General features: G+C 37.7%; 1 protein-coding gene across 2 annotated transcripts in view; it reads left to right on the top strand.

Moving 5' to 3' along the window:
- Positions 1–22,417: 22,417 nt before the first annotated feature.
- Positions 22,418–26,987, top strand: part of LOC149531763 (small nuclear ribonucleoprotein SmD1a-like) — a 63,025-nt gene continuing 58,455 nt past the window's right edge. The window contains exons 1-2 of one of the 2 annotated variants that reach the window (XM_089810213.1): positions 22,418–22,776; positions 22,923–22,999. In XM_089810213.1, coding sequence (XP_089666339.1) covers positions 22,763–22,776; positions 22,923–22,999 — 91 coding nt within the window. In that variant the 5' untranslated portion in view covers positions 22,418–22,762. Of the gene's footprint in view, positions 22,810–22,922; positions 23,000–26,987 lie in introns of both variants that reach the window. The other variant, XM_089810214.1, reaches the window with a different exon arrangement.

Below are 26,987 nucleotides of genomic sequence, written 5' to 3'. Positions count from 1 at the left end.
AAGGCCTTATAGGTACCCGCACATACAAAAAAGTGAGATAGAAAAAATTGTTGAGGAAATGCTAGAGGCAGGAATTATCAGGCATAACCAAAGTGCTTACTCCTCACCTATGGTGATGGTGCGTAAGAAGGATGAAACTTGGTGCATGTGTCCAAATTATAGAGTGCTCAACAAGTACACCATTAAAGATAAGTTTCTTATTCCAGCCATTGATGGTTTTCTAGATGAATTAAATGAAACTATGTATTTTACCAAGTTAGATCTTAGATCAAGTTATCACCAAATTCAGATTAAGGAGGAAGATATTTGTAAGAAAACATTTCGAACTCATGATGTTCATTATGAATTTTTGGTGATGTTATTCAGTCTTACCAATGCACCATCTACATTCCAAATTTTGATGAATTCCATTTTTAAGAAGTTCTTGAGAAAGTTTGTGTTAGTGTTTTTTGATGATATATTAATTTATAGGATGACTTGGGAAGAAAATTTGCAGCATGTAGATCAAGCATTACAATTACTCGAAGATCATGAACTCTATACTAAGCTATCCAAGTGTGCTTTTGGTCTTAAGGAGGTGGAGTATTTGGGACACATAGTTTCACATTTAGTAAAGGTGGACCCTAACAAAATTAAGGCTATCATGGAATGGCATATTCCAAAAACCATTAAGAAGCTTAGGGGTTTCTTGGGATTGATAGGATACTATAGAAGATTTGTGAAGAATTATGGTTGTATAGTAGCACCCCTCACCACTCTATTGAAGAAGGATTCTTTTCATTGGAATGAATCTACTAATGTGGCATTTGAGCAATTGAAGAAGGGTATGTATACAACTCCAGTGCTTGCCATTTTGTACTTCAAGAAGGAATTCATTGTGGGATGTGATGCTTATGGAAATGGGATAGGAGTAGTTATCATGCAAGAAGGTCAACCAATTGCTTTTGAGATTTGTCAATTAAAAGGTAAAAATAAGCTAAAACGTATTTATGAGAAGGAAATGCTAGCAATCCTTCACGTAGTTAAAAAATGGAGGCCTTATTTAATGGGTCAACACTTCAAGGTTAAGATAGATAATGATAGCCTAAAATATTTTTTGGAACAAATACTATCTTTGAAAGACCAAAAAAAATGGGTCACTAAGATGGTGGGATATAAATTTGAAATTGTATACAAGAAACAAAAGGAAAATATTGTTGCCAATGCACTTTCCAAGAAGGATGAAAAAAATGAAGCCTTATTATGTGTTTTTTCAATATTACAAGCAAATTGGGTGTAAGAAGCCAAAGAAGAGTGGAAAAATGATGTTGCAACAAGTAATCTCATCCAACAAATAAAGAGTGACCCTAGTAGTTTAGATAAGTTTTGTTTTAAGGGGGTTATTCTTTGGTACGAAGAGTGGTTGTATCTTTGGAAGAATTCCATTCTTAAACACAAGATTCTCGTAGAACTACATGAGTCCCCAATTGGTGGTCATTCAAGATTTTTGAAGACATATCATCAGGTCAAGCAAGATTTTTTTTGGGAAGGGCTAAAAGGTGATGTTCAAAAATTTGTGGCCGAATGTTTGGTTTGTCAAAGAAATAAGGGGGAGACAATTAAGACACTAGGTCTCTTGCAGCCATTATCTATTCCTAGCCAATGTTGGGAAGAGGTATCCATGGACTTCATCACAGGGCTTCCCAAATCTAAAGTTCATAATGTCATTATGGTAGTAGTTGATCGCCTCATTAAATATGCACATTTATTACATTATCACATCCTTTTACAACAAGTATAGTGACAAAAGTTTTCTTGGAGAATATCCAAAAGCTACATGGTACATCTAACATTATTGTTAATGATCATGATCCTATCTTTACTAGTCACTTCTGGAAAGATTTATTCTCATGTTTGGGTACTCAATTGGCTCATAGTTCTTCATACCATCCTCAATCAGATGGGCAAACTGAGGTTGTTAATAAATGTTTGGAAGGATATCTACGTTATTTCACTTCAGAGAAACAATCTCAGTGGGTAAATTGGCTACCTCTTGCATAATGGTGGTACAATACTTCTTTTCATAACTCATAAAAAATGTCTCCATTTTTGGCACTTTATGGATATCATCCTCCTTCCATCACATCATCATCAAAGGTGTCACCAAGAGTTTAGGCAATAGAGGACCACTTGCTTCATCAACAAGAGGTACTTTCAAGACTCAAGGAGAATTTAGCTATGGCACAAAATTGAATGAAACAACAAGCGGACCAGCATCATAGTGAAAGAAATTTTGAACTTAGGGGATTGGGTCTTCTTGAGATTGCAGCCCTATAAACAAACCTCAATGAAGAAACAAAAAAAGAATAATAAGTTGTCTCCAAGATATTATGGACCATACCAAATCATGAAAAAGATTGGTAGTGTTGCCTACAAGCTAGAGTTGCCACCAACAACAAAGATACATCCAGTTTTTCATGTTTCTTGTTTGAAGAAGGTAATTGGGAAGATTATTCCTACTCAAATAGTACTACCAAAGCTTGATGAAGAAGGAAGAATAATTTTGGAACAAAAGTGCATTCTTCAAACACGCATGAAGAAGTTCAAGACTAGAACCCTCACCCAGTATCTCATCCAATGGAAGAACTTACTAGTTGAAGAGGCCACATGGGAGGATGAGGAGTTTGTTCAAAATAATCCACACTTGGTTAGCATTGAGGAAAATGCTTCTTTCAAGAAAGGGGGCATGCTACGCCCTTAATATTGGTGTATATAGGGTTATGAATATTAAACTTGTGGCTATCTTAATCCTTAATTAAGTCATGTTATCATTATTATATTGTTATTTAGGTAGGCAGGTCGGCCTAGGTGTTATGTAAGGTTGTGTCTATTCATCCTAAGTATGATTAGTTATATATAGGAGACTGTGATTCTTATTTCAAGATCATATTGTGAAGTGTGTTCTCATTGGAGATATTTAGAGGTTGCTGCCTCAAAGTGACCTATTACTCTCAGTTATTATCAAGTATTTATATAATATTTTATATTATTTCTTATATTGTGCAAGTTATTTCATTATAGGAGCTCATAAAGTACTAGGAGCTCAACATACTCTATGGTGCTTGGCATACACTATGGTGCTCGACATGCTTTGGGAGCTCAACATTGCATATGGTTTGGTTGACACTTGGCTTGATTTTCTCTAGCACTCAGCTTGGTCTTGGTTCCTGTTGGTGTCGAGTTGTTAGTGAGCCAAATTTTGACATTTAATTTATGTATGGGTATTTAATTTGTGTTGTGGTTGACTCATGGCTCAACATATATTAAATGTAAGGGATTTAATTTAATTTGTAATGAACTGACCAACTTGTGGTGTAGTGGTATAATTAGGGGGTTTTGTGAAGTCTTTAGGTATTATTATCATCTAGCTTGGAGAAGAGGATGAAAGGTAGATGCAAATTTGGAAGAGCTAGTAGTTGTATCCTGAGAACTACAGGATTGCTTGGTGGACCTGAGGGTACAAGTGTGGTTCTTCTTAATATTTTGATTCAGTTGTGGATTTGGACTAGTTGGGATCAAGATTGTGAATCTTGTGGGATCTTATAGAACTGATATTGTAATTGTTGTTTGTATTTGGCCCTAACCCAAAAGGCCTTACAACCGGACATATTGAATGTAATCAATTATTTTATGAATAAAGGGTTGTGATTTGGTATTAGATTTTGCATTATTTTTTGTGTTTTCGCTGTGTGGTTATTTGTTGGGGGCTAGGACATTTCCTTTGGGGATTCTGCTACCTTGCACTGTGTCAATAAATGATCTTTTGGAAATAATATTTCATTTTCTCTTAAAAATTTAATTTGCATGTAGCTATTTTATCGTATTTTTGTTAACGAATGAAAGATTTGAATTGTGTTTTACCAGTCTATTTAAGTAAACATATTTTTGTTGTTGAAAATCTAAAATTAACAAATCCATCAAAATTTAGAGTAATTTTCTATTGACAAATTTAAATAAACAAAACCATCAAATTTCAAATTAATTTTGACTAATTTTTGGTTCAAACAACTCCACTTTTTTCCCCCCATTTTATACAACTACTCTAAGGTTATTACATATTGAGTTGATCTTAAAATAGATAAGCCTCTACTTACTAATGTGAATTTAATGATGTTTTGATGTAAGGATCCATGCACTCATGTTCTCCTGTCATGGCTTTCTATGATTGCAAAATCTACATAATAATTTTGTTTAAAAGTGGTTGAGGACTTTCAATAAAATGTAATAATGCATAAAGGTAGTTCCAAAACTCTCTCTCAACATGTATAGATGAGCCTCTAATTATTAATGTGAATTTAATGATGTTTTGACGTAAGGATCCATGCACTTGTGTTGTCCTGTCATGACTTTCTATGATTGCAAAATCTACATAATAAATTTGTTGAAAAGTGGTTGAGAACTTTCAATAAAATGCAATCAACGTGTATAAAGGTAGTCCCAAAACTCTCTCTCTCTCTCTCTCTCTCTCTCTCTCTCTCTCTCTCTCTCTCTCTCTCTCTCTCTCTCTCTCTCTCCACACACACACACACACACACCAAGGTCTCATCACCGTAATGTTAGCTACTTGAGACCCAAATGACCACAAACACAATTGTTCATTAAGTACAATGCTTGTAACATAATGATTCAAGTAAAATTTAGCTGTATTATTTTATTTATTTATTAATCAACTAAAAAAATCATTATTGAGTGTTAAAAATAATTGAATATTATTGATTGTGTGTGTGTGTTAGAGAGAGAGAGAGAGAGAGAGAGAGAGAGAGAGAGAGAGAGAGAGAGAGAGAGATGTAACTCATACAAGATATAGAGGTGAGTGAGATGGAAGAAGAGAGGAGGATGGAGAGGTCAAGACATATAAAGATAGAGATAGTGTCATTTAGACAGAGAACTTGAGAGATGGGAAGGTAAAGATAAAGGGGTAAATAAGGTGAAGATAGAAGTAATAAAGAGAGGGGATAAATAGGTAGAGAAAGAGAGGTTTAAAGAGAAATATGATATTGTGTGAATAAAAAATAAGAGCAAAAGAAGAATGGAAAACATAAACAAATGATTTAATGACTACAAACATTGTAATAATCTTGTAATGTCTACTAGACTTCCTATATATTTTCTCTTCCATCTTTATCTGTCCCTCTTTCCTCTTTCTTTTTCTCCCCACAATCCTTCTTGAGCATCTTGGGTGCAAGGGCAATCTTGCATCACCCAAAAATATTTCTATTTCTAGTTTTGTGTTTTCAATAAGGGTTATTTTTGTACATAGTTGCTATTTGTGGAAGCTTGCTAATTTTAGTAAATTGGTCTTATGAGCTCAAACTATTCTAATTTCATATGTGTAGGTCATATTAGATATATAAGCCTACCATAAGAGTTGCATTGCCATATCATATGTATTAATGTAGTTATTGCTGTAGACACCTAAAATCCTTTAGAAAATAAAGTGTTTTTATTTTCTGAAAAAGTCCCTGATGACATCATCATTAATTAATTAATTAATTATTTAGTTAATTTATTTATTTTTATGCCATTAAATTCCTTTATCTTAATTAAAAATATTTAATTAAGGAATCCCTCTCAAAAATGTTTAAATCTTATTTAAACATTATTTCCTTATTTATTAATTATTTAATTAATAAATTGACCAAAAATCCCAAAATAAATAAATAATTTATTTTTTGCCCAAAACTTGGCCAATTTCCTCAAGACCACTAACCTCTTCCAAAATTTTCTACTCCTTAAATTTCGACTAAAGGCTAATCCCATCATTTCCTACCCCTAATCCCAACTCAAAATATTTAATTAAGATTAAATATTAATCCTCATGTTTATTAAAAATGTTTTAATAAATATCTCCTCAACCAAAACCCTTGAAATAAATAAAACTTTATTTATTTTCTAAAAAACCTTTTTTATCCTCATCCTAGGAAGTTCTAGACTCTTCTAGAAAGTCTTCATCCTCATCCAAAGCCTAGACTCTTCTAAAAGATGTCAATCCTTATCTTTAATCCTAATCCTAATCCCCTCCTAACCTTGTCACATTTCCTAAACATGGGTTAAGACTTGCTAACCCTTGCCAAAGTTAACAAATATCTCCTCCTTCACCCACCCTCATTTATTGCCATCCACTTGTCTATCCCTAAGCTAATCCTAAACCATCCTAATCCATCCTCTAATCATTTGCATAATCCTAAGCAAGCTTAAAACCTTCCTAATCCAACCCAAGTCGAAATTCCTCACCCTCCAACATAAATGACCCTCAAATATCTCTTACACTCTCCTTTAATGCTCTTACAAAGCACTTATGAAGGATCTTATGAAGATATTATCCCTTAAGCCTCCTTTGTTGACTCATCCTTGCCCTTTCCTCCATCCTCTCACCCTGTGACATGTGTCACTCCTTGATTGGCTGTAAGGAAGCACAATCCATGTGCTCTCCTCTCATTAAATCTGAGCCCTCCATAAGCTTTCTCCTTTCCTTCCATCTTAGCCCTCCATCCCTCAAGCCTCTTGCCTATAAATTGGATACTTGCCCTTTGCAAAAACAACACAATCTAGAAAGTAAAGCCATAATGCCATTTTGAGAAGCCATTTTTACATCAAATCCATTCACCAAAATCTATCAAAAATCCTCCATTGAAGCCCATTTGAGCATTTGAGCATACATACATAATCAAGCCATCTTAGCTATTAGACACACCTCTACATCAAGTGATCATCCTCATTGAGAGAGCCTATCCATGGCTCATATTCTCATTTGAGGACTTCACTTTGTCTCTCATGAAGTTATGTTAAATTAGTATGCAAATGCTTTTTGATTGTTTTAATTTAGTGTTTCTAACATACTAAAGTAGCATATACATTTTAGCACACTCGGTGGGACCCCGCATGAGTCATCTTCATTAGCTTTTTAAGTCAAGTTTTGTATGTCATTTCCTAATTTTGACTAATTTTTCTTGTTTTTGTGATTGGTAGGATTGTATAAATTGGTTTTGTAGGTCCACATGAGCATGAAGAAGACAAAGGAACTCATAGTCTATCTCATAGTGTTTGCAATTTTTTCAAGCTTATAGGTGGATGGAGCACTTGGAATTCTTCTTCCTCTTGTCTATATTCTTCTTCTATTCCGTCTACTTCTTCTTCTTCTTCTTGAGGGATCTTGGCCTTTTTTTTTTAAGGAAGCAAAATCATACACACTTTTTTTTAGTGCTTAAAATGAACCCCCAAATTATACTTAAATCCATTAAAAACTAAAAATTTGCAAAAAAAAAATCTTTTAACAAGTGAAACTAAACCAATCCAATCATTTGCATCCTTGCAACATCAAGGTTTTAGATGCATTCATGCAAAGTTAGGAACACTTCATTTTTGGGAATTTAAAAAGAACTTCAAGTTTCCATTTTAAAAGGTTCAAAATCAACACTAAGTGCACAGTAAAATCTAAATCAAACTCAAAGCATCAATCAAGGATAAAATGAACCTCATTTGCAAATATTTTAAAGTTCTTTTAAAAATCTCATGAAAACTAAGAGTCCTAAATGGTTTCCAAAATTGTCCTAAAAGCTTTGTTATTTGTTCCAAACAAATGTCTTGTTGCAAAATCTTGAATGTTTCCTGAGTTTTTCATGCATCAAAACAATCTAGGAATATCATTATTTTTTTAAGCTCAAAACATGCAAACTAGAACACAAAATCTTAAATGAAAACCAAAGTCCAAAGAGTCATTTTCACTTTTGAGTCCAAAACAATCTTGAATGATCTAAGGTTAAAACAAAGCACTTCAAAGTTCTTAAAACAACACGCAAAATCTCAATCTTGAATGCTCAAAGGAAAAAACTTGAATGTTTAATCACTTGTCTTTGAATGCATGTTGCTAAAATCACTCTTGAGTGCCATGGATTATAATCAAGTTTGTTTGTTTTTTTATGAATGCATAATTAAAACAACAAATCCAATCTTGAATGCCATAGATCAAATAATCATCTTTTGGGGCATAAAAAAAATCCACATTTTAGAAACTTTATAAGTTATAAAAACAAATAAAGACATTTTGAGTAAATTTGTTGTTGGACTCACCCTCTTTAATCACCCATCATTCTAACCATTGGTTGCAATATCAGCGCCATATATGGGGATGGGTCTACCTAAGAAGGTGTTAAGTGCTCCAAAAAAATCAAATTCCACTCACTTGAGTTTTTATTGATTTTTCTAAGATAGAAAATTTCTTGAATGCACATTAGTCTCGCTAACACTTCATTTGGGCATAAAAATTGAACAAATCTTGATGTGGAAGGCCTCTGGGCATGCGCTTGAAATCGAGCTTTACACACATCTTTGTTTTGGGCTAAAAACAAACTCACACTCAATCTTAAATGGCTTAAAGAAAATCAACCGATACTTGACGTGGAGGGCCTCCGGGCGTGCGAGTTTACTTTTTGTTGACCCTAAATCTTCAAGGTGTATTAATTCTTCGATCACTTCTCTTTTGTTGGTGCATTTCAAATTGGAATTGAACCTTTGCATCTTAAATCATGTGTGTTTTCAAAAGGTCTAGATCAAAAAACTTAAAGCGTCAGTTGGAAAAGAACTCTATCTTTTAGCCCAAGATCATCCAAGTCTTCTCTCCCCTTATCGTCTTTCGAGGCCATCTTGGGTGCATAAGATTAGGATCCAAAATCTTGTCTTAACTTTTAGGAGGCCTGCTTGAGGATTTCATCACCCCTTGGGACGACCTCAACTCCAGCATTCCGACGGAGTATAAAGATTAGGAGGTGAATCCAAAGACACCTCTCTTGGGATCAAAATTATGTCACTCGGGCTAAGCCTCAAGGAACTTTATACCCTTGAGAAGTGAAAGAGGAGAAGGGGGTTACCGCTCCTCTCGGCTGTGTGACATTGTTTTGGTTTCATCTACGGATTTGGGCCTCACGTACCTTGGGTATATCGAGGACTCCCTAGCTAAACCAACTGTCAGCCTTGTAGACAACCATCTAAGATGTTAATGTGTTTGAAGTGACTGATCGAAACATTTGTAGAATATGCACACTCCACGGCGCAGTTACTGTCTTCTGAGAATCAAAAATTCTATCTGGTTGTTCCTATCTATTGCTTGATCTTTTACTTGTTGAATGAATGTTTTCCAAACTCGGCCAATCCTAGCTTAGGGCACACTTAGCATAGTCACTGCCTATTTTAGAAGTTGAACAAAGTTGAAGCAAAACAACCACGATCTCTCAAAACCAAACAGATTCAAGAATTTATGTTAGAACAACCCAAACCCAAACAGAAGTTTCACAAAGCCAAACTCAAGTCATCTCAAGTATACCAAGAAATTTCAGCCAAGAGAAAGGAAGTAACACCAAGCCTTTGAATTACCAAACTCCACAAAGCAGAACACAAAGCTATCGATGAAGACCTTCAAGACGCTTGGTTAGATCGCACTATCAGATTTAGCAAACATCCAGGAGTTAACCCTGCTTATGTCTTACCAACTAGGCATGATTTCTATAATTAGGCCCCCTTGTTTCTCCACATCTTTTTGCATAAGTTTCACTTTAGAGTCATCTTTGTAGGAAAGCCAACCATTCTAGGCTATCCCTTTAAGCATTTTAGCTCATCCATCTCATCTAGTTCCTTGCCTTAGAACCAAACCATCTAGCCAGCAATCAAAAATTTCACATCCAAGCCTTCAAAATTGTTGTCATATTGCCAGAACTTGCTTTTCCTATCATCTTGCAAATCCACTAGTCTCACCAAGGTTATCCCTCTAACAGATATTTGTCTAGGGTAATCTAGCCTTGTCACTTATCATCCCTCATCACCTTGAGCTAAAGGTTGGGGTCCACAAGTGGTCAATCTCATGTTTTTCCTAAGGGATCATCAGTCTATCCTTAAGTTGACACAATCACCACCAAGCTTGCACATAGGAAAGCAGACCTTTCATGTTTTGGCAACATATCTTTGAAGTTAGAATCCCCAACCCAGTCTTCCTTAGGTTTGTCATATAGCTTTGCCTCAGCATAGGAAATCATTTGCATAGAAAAGCCTCCCCCTTTGCATCCATCAACATTGTTGCACCTCATCCCTAGGAACATTTTCATGCCACCCGTCACTCGCTTAGCCAAGAAGAAGAAGGAAACAATGGAGCCCTATCATTTGGATTAGACAGCATCGCTCCCCTTGAGCACTCAATCATCCTTCAGCCCAGAGAACACTATACCATCACCTACTAACATTGAAGCTTTCATGAACCAACCAGGAAATGTAGTATTGGTGAACGCCATTATAGATAGGAACAAAGAAACAATCATGACAAACTTTCAGAGGGACAACGTAGGAGCCTTCAATTTTGGAAGACCTCCTCCCTTATTAGATCCTTCTCACCCTTTGTTTGGGCAGTTGCCACCACCCATAGGCTCTTACAATCCAAATCATCCTTTGTATATACCAAAAGAAGAGCCTCAACACACCTCATATGATCCAACAGACCCAAACATACCAGCCTCCACTCAAGTTGAAATCTCCATTCTGCAAGCCAATACAGCTACCACCACTCCACCATTGGTCCATACCACTCCATCCCAAACCCCCTTCGCCCAAAACACCTCATCATTCACTCCCTTCACTATTGTTGCTGCTGCTCTCCAACCCAACCTTCCAAATCCACCCATCTCCCAAATCAGTGCTAGCACCTTTGGCCAACCTCAACAATATACAATTGGGATGCCACCCATGGGGCCAAGTAATCAACCTTTCATCACCCCAGCTTGTTTACCTCAGCTCAGAGCACAATTCCATCATTTCCACTAGGTCCTTGGAGCTCAGTGCCATCAACCACAAATCCACAAGCTACTGCCCTCACTCCACAAAGCTATCAAACCCCATAAGCTACTACCAATGTTCTTCCATGCTCTCGAGTGACCCAAGCTCCTGCCACCACTCTACCAAGCTTTTAAATCTAGCCACCAAGCTATCAAACCCAATCAGTTCAATTTCCAAGCTTTCAATTCCCACCACCTCCACCACCAACTAATCCATTACCTCCTATTACTAACTATTTTTCTATGCCATTTCTAGGAGGAAATCCACCACCACCAACCACCAATTACTTGGCCTCTTTTTCTATGTAGATACCCTCCCAAATGGGGGCACAACCCACATATATTCAACAAACTCCTCAAATCCAAAGTCAAGTTCCACAAGCTCCCTGATCCTTTCCCCAAGCTTCACAACCATCTTATACCTTACCTCCATAAAACAATCCATTTATCCCACAGCCAACTTATGTTCCTCAATCCCAACCTCAAATCCAATATCAATAGCAAGCCTCACAACACATGTAGCAATATGTGCCACCTCCACCTCAGCAACCCATCATCCACCATTCAGTTTCCCAAGCCACGTACAATCCCTACCAGCCCATACCTCAAAGCCATCCATATTCAATTGCACCATTCAACACATATCTCCCTCAGAGTGCTCCTACAGTGGAGGAACCATAGCCATCACCCGTTAATTCAGAATGGGAAGCCATGAAGATAGCTTTGAAGAACATCTAGGAGGGAAATGACCCAAAAACCTTCAAGTTTGAGAATGTCTGTCCTTACCCATTTGACAGAGCCATTACCATGACACCATTTCCCAAACACTTTGAGATACCCAAGTTTGACAAATTTAGAGGAAAAGGAGACCCTATCACACATATCAAAGAATTTTACATGCACTGCCAAGAAGTGGCATATAGTGATGTCTTCCTTTTGCACCTCTTCCCCAAAAGTTTGGTCGGACTAGCTCTTGAATGGTTTTATAGAATCCCATATGGCACAATCAAAAACTTTGTTGAATTGTCTAAGGCATTTGTAGCCCAATATGCCCATCTTGTTGAGATAGAATTATCAGTGGTTGATCTTGTCCACAACAAGCAAAAAGGTGGAGAAAGTCTTGGTGAATATCTGCAAAGATGGCAAACCCTTACCACCCGCATATCTTGCACCCTGCCAGAGCGCCATTTGGTGAAAATGTTTATTGATAATGCCCATCCCAGCTTAGCTCACCACATGACCATGAACTATTTGCAGACCTACAAATATATCAAAGAAAAAGGAATGATCCTTGAGCAAGAACTCATTAAAGATGGTGTGGTCAAGATTTATAAGGAAGCCAACCAAAATCAAACACATTCAAATGACAAGTCTAGGTATTGGAACAAAAACAAGCATGTTGCAACAGATGGGGTCACTGACACCAGACATGTGAATATTGTTGGTCCTTCCCAAAATCAGTCCAACCCACCTTATCAACCAAACAATCAATAAGCTATCAACAACCAACGACAGAATCAATAAAGCTTTCAGAGCCACAATCCAAAGCCTAACTTTCAAGGGTCTAACAATCAAGCTAATGCCATCAATGTAGTTGCAGGACCAAGCCCAAGTTCCAACCTGCACCTCAAAACTATACACCCCTTAGTGAGCCATTGGATGTCATTTTTGAGAAATTAGTCAAGAAAACCTCATCAAATTTCCTCCTACCTAGCAAATCGACCTAGGCCAATCCAAAGTTGCATGGTATAGAGACAATGAGTATTGCAAGTTTCATAGGGTGAAAGGGCACACCACCCTCAGATGCATGAAGCTGAAAGATTATGTGCAAGACCTCATTGATCGGAAAGAAATCACAGTTGGAGCACAAACCTCTCCCAATGCAGGCTTGCAGATCTATCAAAATGCTTTTCCTCCTCACAACAACCAAAATCCTCGAAAAGCACCCATCCAAACCAACAACAACAACACCAACAACCGCTAGCCAAACCAACAACATGGGAAGAACAATGACCACACTTCATCCTACATAGACTATGGTAGCCTCATAGGTTGTATATCTGAGAAAGAGCCTTCTGTCAATGTTATCAATATCCAAGGCCCAAACAATGAGTGTGCAGTCACCACTCGAAGAGTGCGATTGAACATCGCAGCCCCATCAATCCCATCAACACTATCAACCCCAACAACATCATCAGCTCCATCAAAAAGCCAGTATAATATCTTGGAACACCTTGGGAACATGCTAGCCCAAATCTCCATTTTAGACCTTCTCCGCACTAGTCCTGTGTATAAAGACATCCTTGATAGTGCTCTCATAGAATCTTGTGTCCCTTCGGATATCAATGCGACTAATTTTTTAATCTTGTTGGACACCTTTCATCCTCATGTGCCTTATCATTCAAGCCCACTGACATACCTGTGGTCGAGCCAGATCACACCCTTCCACTTCGCATAGCCATTATGGTATCCAATTTCGTCGTAAAAAGAGTAATGATAGATAATGGATCAGCCTTGAATATTTGCACCCTAAAATTCATAAAACAAGATGGGTATACTAAGGTAGATATCATCAATGAGGTTATCACCATTAAAGCTTATGATAATCTGGAGAGAACCACAGAGGGCACAGCTTTGCTACCCATCAAGGTTGGGCCGGTCATCCAAGAGACAGTTTGCCATGTTGTTGATCTAAACCTACCATTTAACATCCTCCTCGGTTGCCCATGGATTCATGCCATGAAGGTCGTTCCATCCACATATCATTAGTGCCTCAAATTTCTGCATCAGGGCATTGAAGTGACCATCCATGCCGATCTAGAACCCTTTGCTTATTGCAATGTAGTTGAAGCCTCATATACAAACCATTGCCCTAGCATTGAAATCGGCCAATCCATCGCCAATTCATCCAACACCTGTAATGACCCAAAAACCATCCTCGCCTCCACCCTATCTACCGTAAAGATCAACAACAAAGGTTGCGGAGAATATAGCCTATCTGATGCATTTGCAGTTGGTGCATTGCCACTTGATCCACACACCCATGGATGACCCACATATCATAACGCCAAGGAGACTCCACCTCCTCGATACACATAGCTTGGCCCAACAACCTTTGTATCCTCGAGAATCCCTCTTCATGAGGAGCTCACTCCAGATATCAACAATTAGTTACATAAGGATGCACCTCCAAGAAATCAAGCACGCCTTGATCACTTTAGCTAGAAGTATCCCAAAGCACATAAGCTCATCATTAAAAAATGGAACTATCAAGGTGGTGGTCTAGGACCAGAGGAAAGAGGCATGCAGTGCCCCATCGAAGCACACAAACGGGAAAAGAAGTTCGATCTAGGCTTTGGCATACCCACAACTAGGGGCACCAATATGGACGGTCATGCTTTTTTTGAACATCCACCATGACCTTGTAGAAATCAAAGACATTCTGGAGGAAGTTGAAAAGAGAGCCTATGACGATATCCCAGACCAAATCTTCTTGGGAGACTCTGTTCTCCAAGAACTATCCATCCATTTCATCGACCTACCACTCGCTCACCCTGAACTCATAGATTGGGACCAACCAAGTGTCATACACATTGATGAGTTCACATCAGAGGAAGTTCTTCTAAGATATATGGGAGCCGAAAATCCTCACAAGCAAACAAAGCCAGATTCTGCCTATATCTATAAGCTAGATCCCAAGGGGTATTTTGGAGAAAATCCCCAACCTAGTTCCAATACACCCAAAACTAGAACTAAGGCGAATCCGAGACTAGCTCAGGCAGTGAAGAGAGCCCCTTAGCAGGAAAATCTGGAGTCACAAGAAGAACATGAGGATTTAGCATTACCTCCTCAAGATATTCAACCAGAGGTGTCTTCTATTCTAATTGCGGATACTAGAGGAGTCAACATCGATTCTTCAGAGATCCCCAGACTTGTTCACATTGCTGCATCCCTATCGCAAGACCAAGTTGATCTCCTCTTTGAGGTCTTAAGAGAGAACATTGGCCGATTTTCATTGTCATATCAGGACATGCCAAGACTTGATCCAAAGCTTGTAGTTCATCATCTTGCAGTCGATCCAAAGATCAGGCCCGTCAGACAAAAGCTTAGAAAAATGCACCCCAAGGTGGCATTACTAGTCAAAGCTGAATTAAAAAGAATGTTAGCTGCTAAGGTTATTTGACCTATCGACTACTTAGAGTGGATCTCCAACATGGTCCCCGTCACTAAGCCTTCTAGTGACATCAGAATCTGCACTGATTTCAAAGATCTTAACAAAGCTTGTCCAAAAGATGATTTTCCCTTACCCAACATAGATATGATTGTAGACCTTACAATTGGACATGAAATTTTGTCCCTCATGGATGGATTTTTTGGGTATAATCAAATCAAGATTGCAAAAGAGGATCAACATAAGACAACATTCACTACCCCTCGGGGAACCTTTTGCTACAACATGATGCCTTTTGGCCTAAAGAATGCTGGGGCTACCTATCAAAGAGCTATGCTAGCCATTTTCCATGATCTTATCCATAGCATTTTGGAGGATTATGTGGATGATATCTTGGTTAAATCTCATAGCTTCATGGATCATCTTGCTGACCTGGAGAAAGTCTTTGATAGGTTAGCCAAATATCATCTCATGCTGAATCCCAAGAAATGTGTCTTTGGGGTCACATTTGGCAAGCTTCTAGGCTTTATAGTTTCTAAACGAGGTATAGAGATCGACCTCAAGAAGGTCAAGACTATCTTAGACATGCCTCCTCCCCAGACATTGCGACAACTTCGTACTCTTTAGAGAAAGCTTCAATCCGTCCAACGCTTCATCTCCCAGCTTGCAGATAAGTGTACGCCATTTGCACATCTACTAAAGAAAGATGAGAACTTCAAGTGGGATTCTTTATGTCAACACAGCTTTGATTAGCTCAAGCAGTATCTCGCCAATCCCCCTATCTTGGTTCCACCAGTTCCTAGTCATCCCTTCATCTTGTACATATTAGCAATGCCCATTGCTCTAGGGGTACTTCTAGCACAACACGATGACTACGACAGAGAAAGAGCCATCTACTCTATCAATAGAACCCTAGTTGGTTATGAACTCAATTACACTCTTATGGAAAAAGCTTGTTTGGTTGTTGTTTTCTCAACTCAAAAGCTTCGCCACTACATGCTAAGTCATACCATCCAACTAGTCTCCAAGATCGACCCTCTCAAGTATATGCTCTCAAGAACAACACTCACAAGTCACTTAGCGAAATGGGTCATGCTACTAAGTGAGTTTGACATTCAGTATGTTGATAGAAAGGCAATCAAAGGACAAGCTATAGCAGATCACCTAGCTGATGCACCCCTAGTAGATGCATATCCTTTGATCACAACATTTCCAGATGAGCATATCTGTCTAATTGAAGAACAACCCCCATGGAAACTTTATTTTGATGGCTCATACACATCTAATGGGTCAGGGGCAGGAATATTGTTGGTAACACCTCAAGGAGATTTCATTCCAAAAGCTTTTAAGCTACAATTCCCTAGCACCAACAATATAGCTGAATATGAGGCTCTCATCGCAGGATTAAAGATAGCCGCAAAATGGAACATCACTGAGTTACAAATCTTTGGCGATTCTCAGCTCATCATCAAGCAAGTCCTAAATGAATATCAAACCAAAGATGAAAAGCTATTACCCTACAAAGAGCTTGTTGATCAGCTGACTTAGCATTTTACAAAGCTTCAGTTTACACAAGTGCCTCGAATGTAGAACAAGGCAACGGACGCTATGGCTACTATCGGCTCGCTCTTGAAAATTCCCCAAGAGGCTATGTAGTATGAGTTTTTAGTCGAGCAGCTCCTCACACCCGCCTATGTGAATGAGGATTCAAATCGTGTTTGCATCTTGGTTGGTCCCCAATCCCCTTGGTACCATGAAATCCACGCTTACCTTAAAGATGGTATCATATCCCCTCACCTCACACGAACCCAACGCCAAAACCTCATCTGAAAATCCTCCTGCTATGTCATCATAGCCAATACCCTATATCGTCGGGGATATCACAATACTCTCTCTAGGTGTTTAGACCAAAACAAGGCCACGATGGCGTTAAAAGAAGTACACTCTGAACTTTTTATGAGTGGTATTGTCCTAGCGCGACAAATCCTTAGACAAGCTACTATTGGCCTACCATCGAAGAAGACTCCTGTGACTTTGTTAGAAAATGTCTCCCATGTCAGCAACACGCAAATCTTGTGCATGCTCCAGCACAAGATCTACAACCTATTGCACCACCTTGGCCCTTTGCATGTTGGGGCCTTGATCTAGTTGGAACTATCACACCTCTCTCATCTGATGGACATAAATGGATAATAATAGCTACAAACTATTTCACTAAATGGGTGGAAGTAGTCCCCCTAGTCTCGGCTACAAGAGTTTAGGTCTCCAAGTTCATCTTGTACCACATTGTTTGCCACTTCGGCATCCCATCCACCATCTTCACCGACCATAAAGGTAACTTTAAAAATCTCAACATGGAAGAATTATGCACTTCCCTCTGCATCCATCACCACTGTTCTAGCCCATATTTCCGACAAGGTAACGGCCAGACAAAGGAAACTAACAAAACCCTCCTCAAAATCCTAAAGAAAGTTGTCAATGATTCCGGCTGCGATTGGCACCTACAAATAAATCCATCCCTATGGGCCTATCGAACCTCCTTCTGTACATCCACAGGAACAACTCCATACTCCCTAGTCTATGGTGCCGAAGCGGTACTACCCATAGAGGTTGAACTTCCCTCCTTGTGCATATCTTTGCGAGGGCAAATATCAGGTGACGAATACATAGTAGCTCGGCTCACCCAGCTAGATCTCCTAGACGAGAAGTGACAACACGCCTATGATCACCTCACAGGCTATCAATCTCGTCTCAAAAGGAACTTCAATAAGAAGGTGCTTCTTGACAATTTTAGCTGAGCGACATGGTCCTCAAAGAAAATATGAAACTCCAAGCCGATCGAGAAAAGAAAGGCAAGTTTGAACCTACATGGCTTGGTCCTTATGTTGTCACTGCCTCCTTTGGCTCCGGAGCCTATCAGCTATCTACACCGGAAGGAGAACTCTTGAATGATCCTACTAACATCATTCATCTCAAGAAGTTCTATGCTTGAAGATCCTTGGTATACCCAGCTTTTGAAAAATACAAAAAAATAGTAAAGATAAATAAGCGTCCAATGGTGAAAACTTGGCAATTCAAGTGCCTTGGATAGGTACCTTGGTGAAAACTTGGTAACTCAGGCGCCTTGTGTACTAAGACTAATCCATTATCTATCACTATCCTATCCCTCATCCATCCACTCACCATCCCATAAAACACCTGCTTGTTCCCTTGGTGTTCCAACCAAATATCCAACATCTAATGAAGCTTGTAAATACCTCCTGTACAGCTTGTAAATCTTGTACCTCAGCTTGTAAATCTTGTACCAAAGCTTGTATTATACCTTGTAAATCTTGTACCATACCTTGTACATCCAAATCTTGTCCAAAACTTGTACCATATTCCAGCCTGTATTATATGCCAAAGCTTGTATCCTAGTTTGTATCCTATCACATGCACACAAAGAATCCCATTTTCCTTAAACTTTTCACAAAACCATCAAATTATCCAACTATCCATCCAACACACTCTAAAACATTTCCATCTCACAGAAACCAAAACATGAACAACCTTGTATATTTGTAACATATCTTGGTCTGTAAGCTTGTACATCCTCTTTAGCTTAGTACCATTGTATCTATCGAGCTTTCGTGTCAGTTCATCCTTGATCAACATCTTGCACACATCGCATAACCCTTGGTTAGCTATTCCAATGCATCCTTTAGCTAGATCTCCTATCACCAAAGTGTTATCCTTCTTAGTTCAGCTTGCCAGACACATCACTCATCCAGATCCATCAGCTTAGGTGCTCTCTGATAGATCTTTGTAGGATATAGCTTTCCTCATGTCTGATCTTGGCCGGTTAGTACCTTGTCCTACCCATCTCGTTGGAAAACGGTTCTCTTTTGGATTTTTGCTTTCTTTTGATTTGGAATCTTCCCTTTGGGTCTTGAAGTATCTTTTCCAAGCAACCTTTATGTTCCCTCCTCAAGGTTGCCACGATGTTCCATATCATGGTATACTTCAAATGGGGCAATCTGAGCATAAGGTTTTGATCAGGTCTTTTGCTTGTTTTTCTTTTCTGCTTGTGGGTTATCCAGTGTTAGTTCCACGCTACTTCCTCTGGGATTCATGTGTGCTACTGGGGCAATCCTAGCGTGTTTGTTTTGAGTCAAGTTTGTCAGTCCTTTGGACAGTTGGTGAAAAGGCCTTGATGTTCTTGGTCACCTTGGCAATTAACCAACATTCCTATAGCAAATCTAGTGCTCAACTACATGGTGGTACTTCTTTTTGAAGCATCCCCCCGCTCAAAAAGCTTCAATGGAATCCCTTCATCTCCATTATTCCCCCATCCATATCTAGCATCCGTCTCTCCTAACCTAGCTTGTGCAACCGTATCTCTCAAAATCAATCATCACTCTTAGCTTTAGGGATCCACAATCCTAGTCTTAGGGATCCACCTAACAAATCAATCCACCAAGCCTCATCTTTCAAGATCCACAATCCTAGTCCTAGGGATCTTTGACACCCATCTTCCATCAATCCGACTCTTTGAAATCCTGTTGCCTCAGCTTTATCTCATCCCATCATCCCTTCCCTTATCCTAGATTTCTTTTTATGGCGCTCCGCTCCTTCATCCTCCATCTTCCCTGAAGTCTTAAGCTTATTTACTCTTGTGCCTCTGATTCTCTCATTCTCATTCTCCTTTAGTGAGAGTTTGAGCTAATTCAACCCCTTCTCTTTGCTAATCTAAGTCTCCTTGCTCATCCTGGATTCTTGTATTTTTCAAAGAAATGTCGAGCCTCGTTTTCTCTCCCCGTTGCCTTCTTGAGGGGGCATCATGCAGTCCATTCTCTCTCTTCTACCCGAGACTAGGGCAATTGTGTTGCTCTATAAAGTCATCTCCATGTCATTTATATATGAACTTCTTTGAAATAGTGTTGTTTCAACACTATGTCAAAGAGGGGCAAAATGTAGACACCTAAAATTCTTTAGAAAATAAAGTATTTTTATTTTCTGAAAAAGTTCCTGATGACATCATCATTAATTAATTAATTTATTTTTATGCCATTAAATCCCTTTATCTTAATTAAAAATATTTAATTAAGGAATCCCTCTAAAAAATGTTTAAATCTTATTTAAACATTATTTTCTTATTTATTAATTATTTAATTAATAAATTGACCACAAATTCTAAAATAAATAAATAATTTATTTTTTGCCCAAAACTTGGCCAATTTCCTTAAGACCACTAACCTCTTCTAAAATCTTCTAATCCTTCTTAAATTTGATTAAAGGCCAATCCCATCATTTCCTACCCCTAATCCCAACTCAAAATATTTAATTAAGATTAAATATTAATCCTCATGTTTATTAAAAATGTTTTAATAAATATCTCCTCAACCAAAACCCTTGAAATAAATAAAACTTTATTTATTTTCTAAAAAACCTTTTTTATCCTCATCCTAGGAAGTTCTAGACTCTTCTAGAAAGTCTTCATCCTCATCCAAAGCCTAGACTCTTCTAAAAGATGTCAATCCTTATCTTTAATCCTAATCCTAATCCCCTCCTAACCTTGTCACATTCCCTAAACATGAGTTAAGACTTGCTAACCCAAGCCAAAGTTAACAAATATCTCCTCCTTCACCCACCCTCATTTATTGCCATCCACTTGTCTATCCCTAAGCTAATCTTAAACCATCCTAATCCATCCTCTAATCATTTGCACAATCTTAAGCAAGCTTAAAACTTTCCTAATCCAACCCAAGTCGAAATTCCTCACCCTCTAACATAAATGACCCTCAAATATCTCTTACACTCTCCTTTAATGCTCTTCAAAGCACTTATGAAGGGTCTTTATGAAGATATTATCCCTTGAGCCTCCTTTGTTGACTCATCCTTGCCCTTTCCTCCATCCTCTCACCCTGTGACATGTGTCACTCCTTGATTGGCTGTAAGGAAGCACAATCCATGTGCTCTCCTCTCATTCAATCTGAGCCTTCCATAAGCTTTCTCCTTTCCTTCCATCTTAGCCCTCCATCCCTCCAGCCTCTTGCCTATAAATTGGATCCTTCCCCTTTGCAAAAACAACACAATCTAGAAAGTAAAGCCATAATGCCATTTTGAGAAGCCATTTTTACATCAAATCCATTCACCAAAATCTATCAAAAATCCTCCATTGAAGCCCATTTGAGCATTTGAGCATACATACATAATGAAGCCATCTTAGCTATTAGACACACCTCTACATCAAGTGATCATCCTCATTGAGAGAGCCTATCCATGGCTCATATTCTCATTTGAGGACTTCACTTTGTCTCTCATAAAGTTATGTTAAATTAGTATGCAAATGCTTTTTGATTGTTTTAATTTAGTGTTTCTAACATACTAAAGTAGCATATACAATTGCAAGTTTTCAATATGAGAATTGACTATCCAAACTTTAGGCTTAATGATGAAGGCCTAAATGGCTCTAAAATGAGGTCAAACCTCAACTGATGGGCACTTTCACAATTGTTAGCTGTAGAACAAAAGCTATCATTTTCAAAAAGGGGTTATAATAGCCAATTGGGTCAATGGTTTGTTAGTTATGCTCTCCAAAAGTGGGCCATCTGAAAATGTAATTTGTAATTTGTTTTAAGTCGATCCTATGTAATGAAGTGTAATAAAATAATATAATATGAGGTTGGTCAACCTTAAGAGTTAGGGCTTAGTATCCAAAATGTTCCCGAGTGATGAAAAATGCCTATATAAGGAAGGCCCATAGGTTGTTTAGAGTAGTTCTGGGTGATCGTCACAACTCTATCTTATAAACTATTGTAAAGAAGGCGCCCATGTGGGTTTGCATATTGTAATTATGAATTATGTAATTCCACACTTGAGGAGATAATAAGAAGTCCATATTTTGTTCTCTCAAATTGTTTTTTTTGTTTTGTTTCTATTGTGTGTTTTTGTGGTATTAAGGGAAACACCCTTCATCACTTCTATCCGTGTACCTTCCCACTCTCTTTATTACAAAGAGAGTAGGGAGCTTATTTTTCTAAAGTCAATAAGGGAGACGATCCAGTAGTCACCCATGCCCCAATTACCGCTCATAAAAAGTCCCCAACAATGATAGCACATGTACTAATAGTTGATCAAACATGAACTAATAGTTGATAATTTTTTAGCTTTATTGGTTGTTGATTAGTCCATTTGTGCAATTTTTTTTTTTTTTGGTGAGCAACTATTGGGAGGTGACCATAACGGATTTTGGACAAATGTTTTAAAATGACACTTTTAGACCACCTCGCACAAATTCTAGGTGCCTAAAATTAGCCTAAGTGACTATTAGGTCATCTCTACTAAATAACTCCCTCCGGTTCAACTTTTTTTTATAAATATATATTAAGATCATTCAAAGTAGTCTTATAATTGATTTGAAAGTATTGGAGCAGACAAATTTTTTTTTATTGAAAATAAATCGAATTCCTTCTTAAGGGTAGTTTGTTCCACTTCAGCTGTATCCTCCGCGGCCATTTCTCCTATCTTTATTTGGATCTTTTCCACAGTCGCCGAAAGGAATGTGGGTGAATACTACACTTCGCCATTGCAGCTATAACAATAGCGGAACACCCCTGCGCAAATATAGGGAATGTCCCCGTCATCCAATTGTCTGTATCATTGATTTAAGTCCTTCCAACTGCTTATGAGTGTCTTTACATTTGAAGTTACACCTGCCGCTTAAGAACTCCTACTGAGCGTCGCAACATTTGCAACCATGAAGCTTGTACGGTATGCTCAATGACACTAGAGGCTTCATTCTTTGTGGGTTTCTTTTTCTCATTTTATCGTGGAAAAAATGATTTTGACGTGGTTTCTTGGAGGATATGCAATTCACTGTCTGATCGCCCCGTTTCATTTGGATTCCATTTTCGTAGGTTTCTGATGAAGTTGAACAACGAAACAGTCAACATTGAACTCAAGAACGGAACTGTAGTCCATGGGACCATTACAGGTTTGATGCCCAATCCTTTGCTTCCTTTTTAGGATAAGCTGTAGTGGTTTAATTATTTTTTGTTGCTGAGATATAGGGTTTAGGGTTTAGCAACAAAGCAAATTATATTTTGGGACCGCTTTTCTTCGTTTGCTTGAATTTATTTATACGAGTTTCATTTCAAAACTTCAAATTTAGAACCGGAACTTTCCGAAATATTTTGCTACGTCGTCAACTCAGGAAACCTAAGTCTTTCTTATGTTTTACAAAATGAATGTATTGAAGTTTATGTTGATTTCATTTCCTCGCTGCTTGTCTATGCCAGTTCCCATGGTACTAAATCTTATTACGGGGCGCATGAGGAGGAGTGATAAAAAAATAGTTGCAATTGATTTTGGTTCGTTTAGGTCTCATTCACTTTTTGCAAACTAAATTTTCTTCCAAGGGCTAGGTGCTTAACAGTGATAGAGTTCATGTTTGACACTGTCGCACCAGTGGACTGAACTCATGTTTGGCTTTATGCCACAACATTCTGGACTCGTTGCTTGGCTGAATGCAGCGACAGGGTCACCAGTTTTGTAAAATTCTCCCAGAACATGCAGGCGGTTTTTGTCATGTGAGCCCTAGTGAGGTTGAGATTTTCCTTAAGACTGGAAACCTTGCCTGATTTGACTTTGGGAAACTTAGTATTGTAAATTATACGACATTTGCCTTCTTTTCTTGTGTCTTTTGAAGGTTACAGGCCACAAGGAAGGTAGTCTTAACCTAACTTTAGAATTTAGGTTTTGTGGTCTAAAACTCTACTACTTTCATGATTCTACAGGGATGTGCCCATGGGGATCCAGGTGTTGGTTCAGAGATGGGGAATGGGAACAAAATGTTTCTCCGGTCCTTGATTTTTTTAAGTTTTTGGTGACATTCGAATAACATTTCTTTCAATTGGGGACTTCTTGTGGAGCACTACCTGTTTTTGGAAATACTGGGGATACCGTGCTACCCATGGTATGGCAGAGGAAGTGCTAGGATGTGTTTGGACCGTGTTGGGAACAGCAGGACATCCTTGGTTGCATCCTCTTTAGCAACACAAAAATATCAAAAAACAGCAAAAACAGAAACTTAAAAAAACACTACAGAAGATATAGAAAAACTTAAAAGGGTAGGTAGTGGGTACTGTAATGCTACCGTTGTTTCATTGTATCAGATATCAGTGGATAAATGGATTCTTAATATGGATATTCATTAACAGTTTTATTTTGATCTTTTTTCTTGAATTTACGATTTACGTTTACAGTTCTTATTTTACACACTTCTCCTTGCATTAATTTATTAATATTGCTTACGTAAAATAAATTTCAGCATCCTTCCATTCAGATAGTATATTTGATACAATTTTTCAGTAGCTGCTCCTTTCTTTCTCCAAAATCCAGGATTGTCTTTAGCTGTAACTGAAATTTGGAGAATATAACTTACTTTTTAAGTTGGTTGAGTGTTTCAGTTGTTTTGTTGCATTTATGATTGTTATGCCTTTTATTCAGGTAGAACATGTAATTAATGTATGTGATGTGCCCTTCATCTCTCTTGAATTAGATGTTTAGCATGTAGAACCCTCTTGTAGTGATTTGGAGTCTTCCATATTCCTGACTGACATGTGTGTTATGCCTGTTGGTTCTTGTTTGGTAAATGTTTGCTTCTATCTTTCAGCAAATGACACTACAAAGATAAAGTTGTGGACTCGAGTCTGAGGCAACATATCCTCATAATGATTGTGTAAAACAAGTTGGGCATCTAGGCCCTATGTTTTCATCGTGTTGATGATGTGAGAATTAGTACACTACTTACTGATCGTGCAAGCCAATGAACAAATGGTATCCAAGGTGACGTAAACATCAATGTCAACAAGTGGCACATTTACTGAGGCAGTGTGAAAATAATGGTGAAGGGCGGAAGCAATAAATTGAGGCGGAATGCATAAAAAAATGTGTGAAGAAGCACAAGCAATGAATTCAGGTGGAGTGCATGTAAATTATGTGAAGAAGCACAATTTGCAGAGTATCAAGTAATTGTTGTGAATATGTTTGAGAGTGATTGGGTATGTTTGGTCAAATGCGTGGATGCAAATGATAATTTTTGGAGATTTAGCGATTAACATACATTTTTTCTTCCCTTTGCTTATAAGAGAGAAAAGAAAGCTGTGTATGTCTTTTGTGTCATTAACAATTTGATATTAATCTTTCTCAAAATATCTCCGCTTAAAATTTGAATCTTTTTGCTTTTTCATCCTCCTTAGTCCTCGAGCGAATGATTACAAATGTGTTTTTATTCCATGTGCCCAAGTAAGGAGTCATGTAGGGAAATACGTGCTTTATGTCTCTTGTAATTGCACCACTTCCTTGCAATTGTATCCTTTATGGTTAACTGCTAATCCCCAACTCATTATATTTTGCCAGTTCATTCTATTAGAATATTGTAATGTTTCTTTAAAGGTCATCTTAGTATTTTATTTTTAGATAATAGTTAATTTGTAGATAACATAGAAACTTTTCTAATTAGCTTTTAAGAAAGCTTCTATTTCTTTCTTAGTTATTCTCTGTGTAACCATTTATAATTAGATAACATAGAAACTTTTCTAATTAGCTTTTAAGAAAGCTTCTATTTCTTTCTTAGTTATTCTCTATGTAACCATTTATAATTACTCATTTATGGATAATAAACTATTGTAACATGGTATCAAAGTGGGTTGATGGGCTGCTTTTTTGACAAATTTTTAAAAGTCAAATTTGCAGCTCCTTTTGTCTTGTAATTTATTCTAGAATTTTTTAAAACATTTTTATGAAAAGTTAACTTTGCAAATTTGTTGCCTGATTCAAAGATGCTTTGCTGAAAATTACAAACTTGGTTGAAGGTTTTGGTTGTGCAATGTCTTGGTTCGAGAAAATGTCTGCAAATTTTGTCGATTGCATGTACTTGCATCTTGCCTGCATGTGTTGTTTTACCATGCAAAGTTTGGTGTGTTGCCGCTTGTAGGTTTTTATGTGGGGTTTTATAATTTTTTTCCTGTTAAAAAATATTGGTGGGTTTATAATTTTGTCTCAAAAAAAAATTATTTGTAGGTTTTCATAAATTTTCTCATAAAAATTTCAAGAAAGGTTTCATTATTTTTTCTTGGAAAATTTTCTGGGGGAGTTTTATTTATTTTTGTTCTTAAAAAACTATGTTTGGTTTTTTGCTTTCATCCTCAATAATTGTTTCTAGGTTATGTAATTTACAAGTTTGTGTTGGATTCCTTTGAGGATTTTTATAGTTTTTTACTGATGTAATCTTGGGTTTGACCTTTGTCTTTTTTTTAAATTTTGATTTTTTGCAGTCTGTTTTGGGGCATCATGCTCATTTGCTTAAGTTTGGAGGGTTGCTGATTTTTTTCTTCAAAACTCATGACATTTTGTAATTTGTATTTGGGTGTCATGCTCATTTGCAAAAGTTTGGAGGGTATGCTGATTTTTCCTCAAAATCTTGGCAGCTATTTTCGGTGTGTGTTTGGCTATAGGGAGGGATAACTCTGTTATCCAACATTAGGTTGGACGTTTTGTGATGATTATTGGTCAATACTTTTTTTGGAAGGGTTAGTGGCAGACTCATCTTATTGGCAAAGTTAGTGATAAGCTCTTGTCTTTTGTTGCAAAGCATTGTGAAGAAAGGGGCAGCCTTCTTGTTTTTTTTGGACGAATTTTGGGTGCTCTTGATCAATGACATTCTATATATCTAGGGAGGGTCTCAACATTAGCATAATGTTTTGAAGAATTTGTGACCATAAGACATGTACAGTTTTCTGCAGGTAGTTAGAGGATGACCATTAAGGGAGGATATTATAATATTGTAATGTTTTAATTGTCATCTTAGTATTTAGTTTTTAGACTATGTTACCTAGGTTTTCGGAACCGGGGGATGGGGAATGGGTTTCTGAGATGAATTTTTTCCTTGAAGTAGGGTACGACAAGGGACAACGTTTGGG

The sequence above is a fragment of the Cupressus sempervirens genome, chromosome 11, assembly GCF_028749045.1.
Source record: "Cupressus sempervirens isolate cs-2001-9-10 chromosome 11, ASM2874904v1, whole genome shotgun sequence".
NCBI classification, from domain to species: domain Eukaryota; kingdom Viridiplantae; phylum Streptophyta; class Pinopsida; order Cupressales; family Cupressaceae; genus Cupressus; species Cupressus sempervirens.
This window is presented reverse-complemented; position numbering and strand designations above follow the sequence as displayed.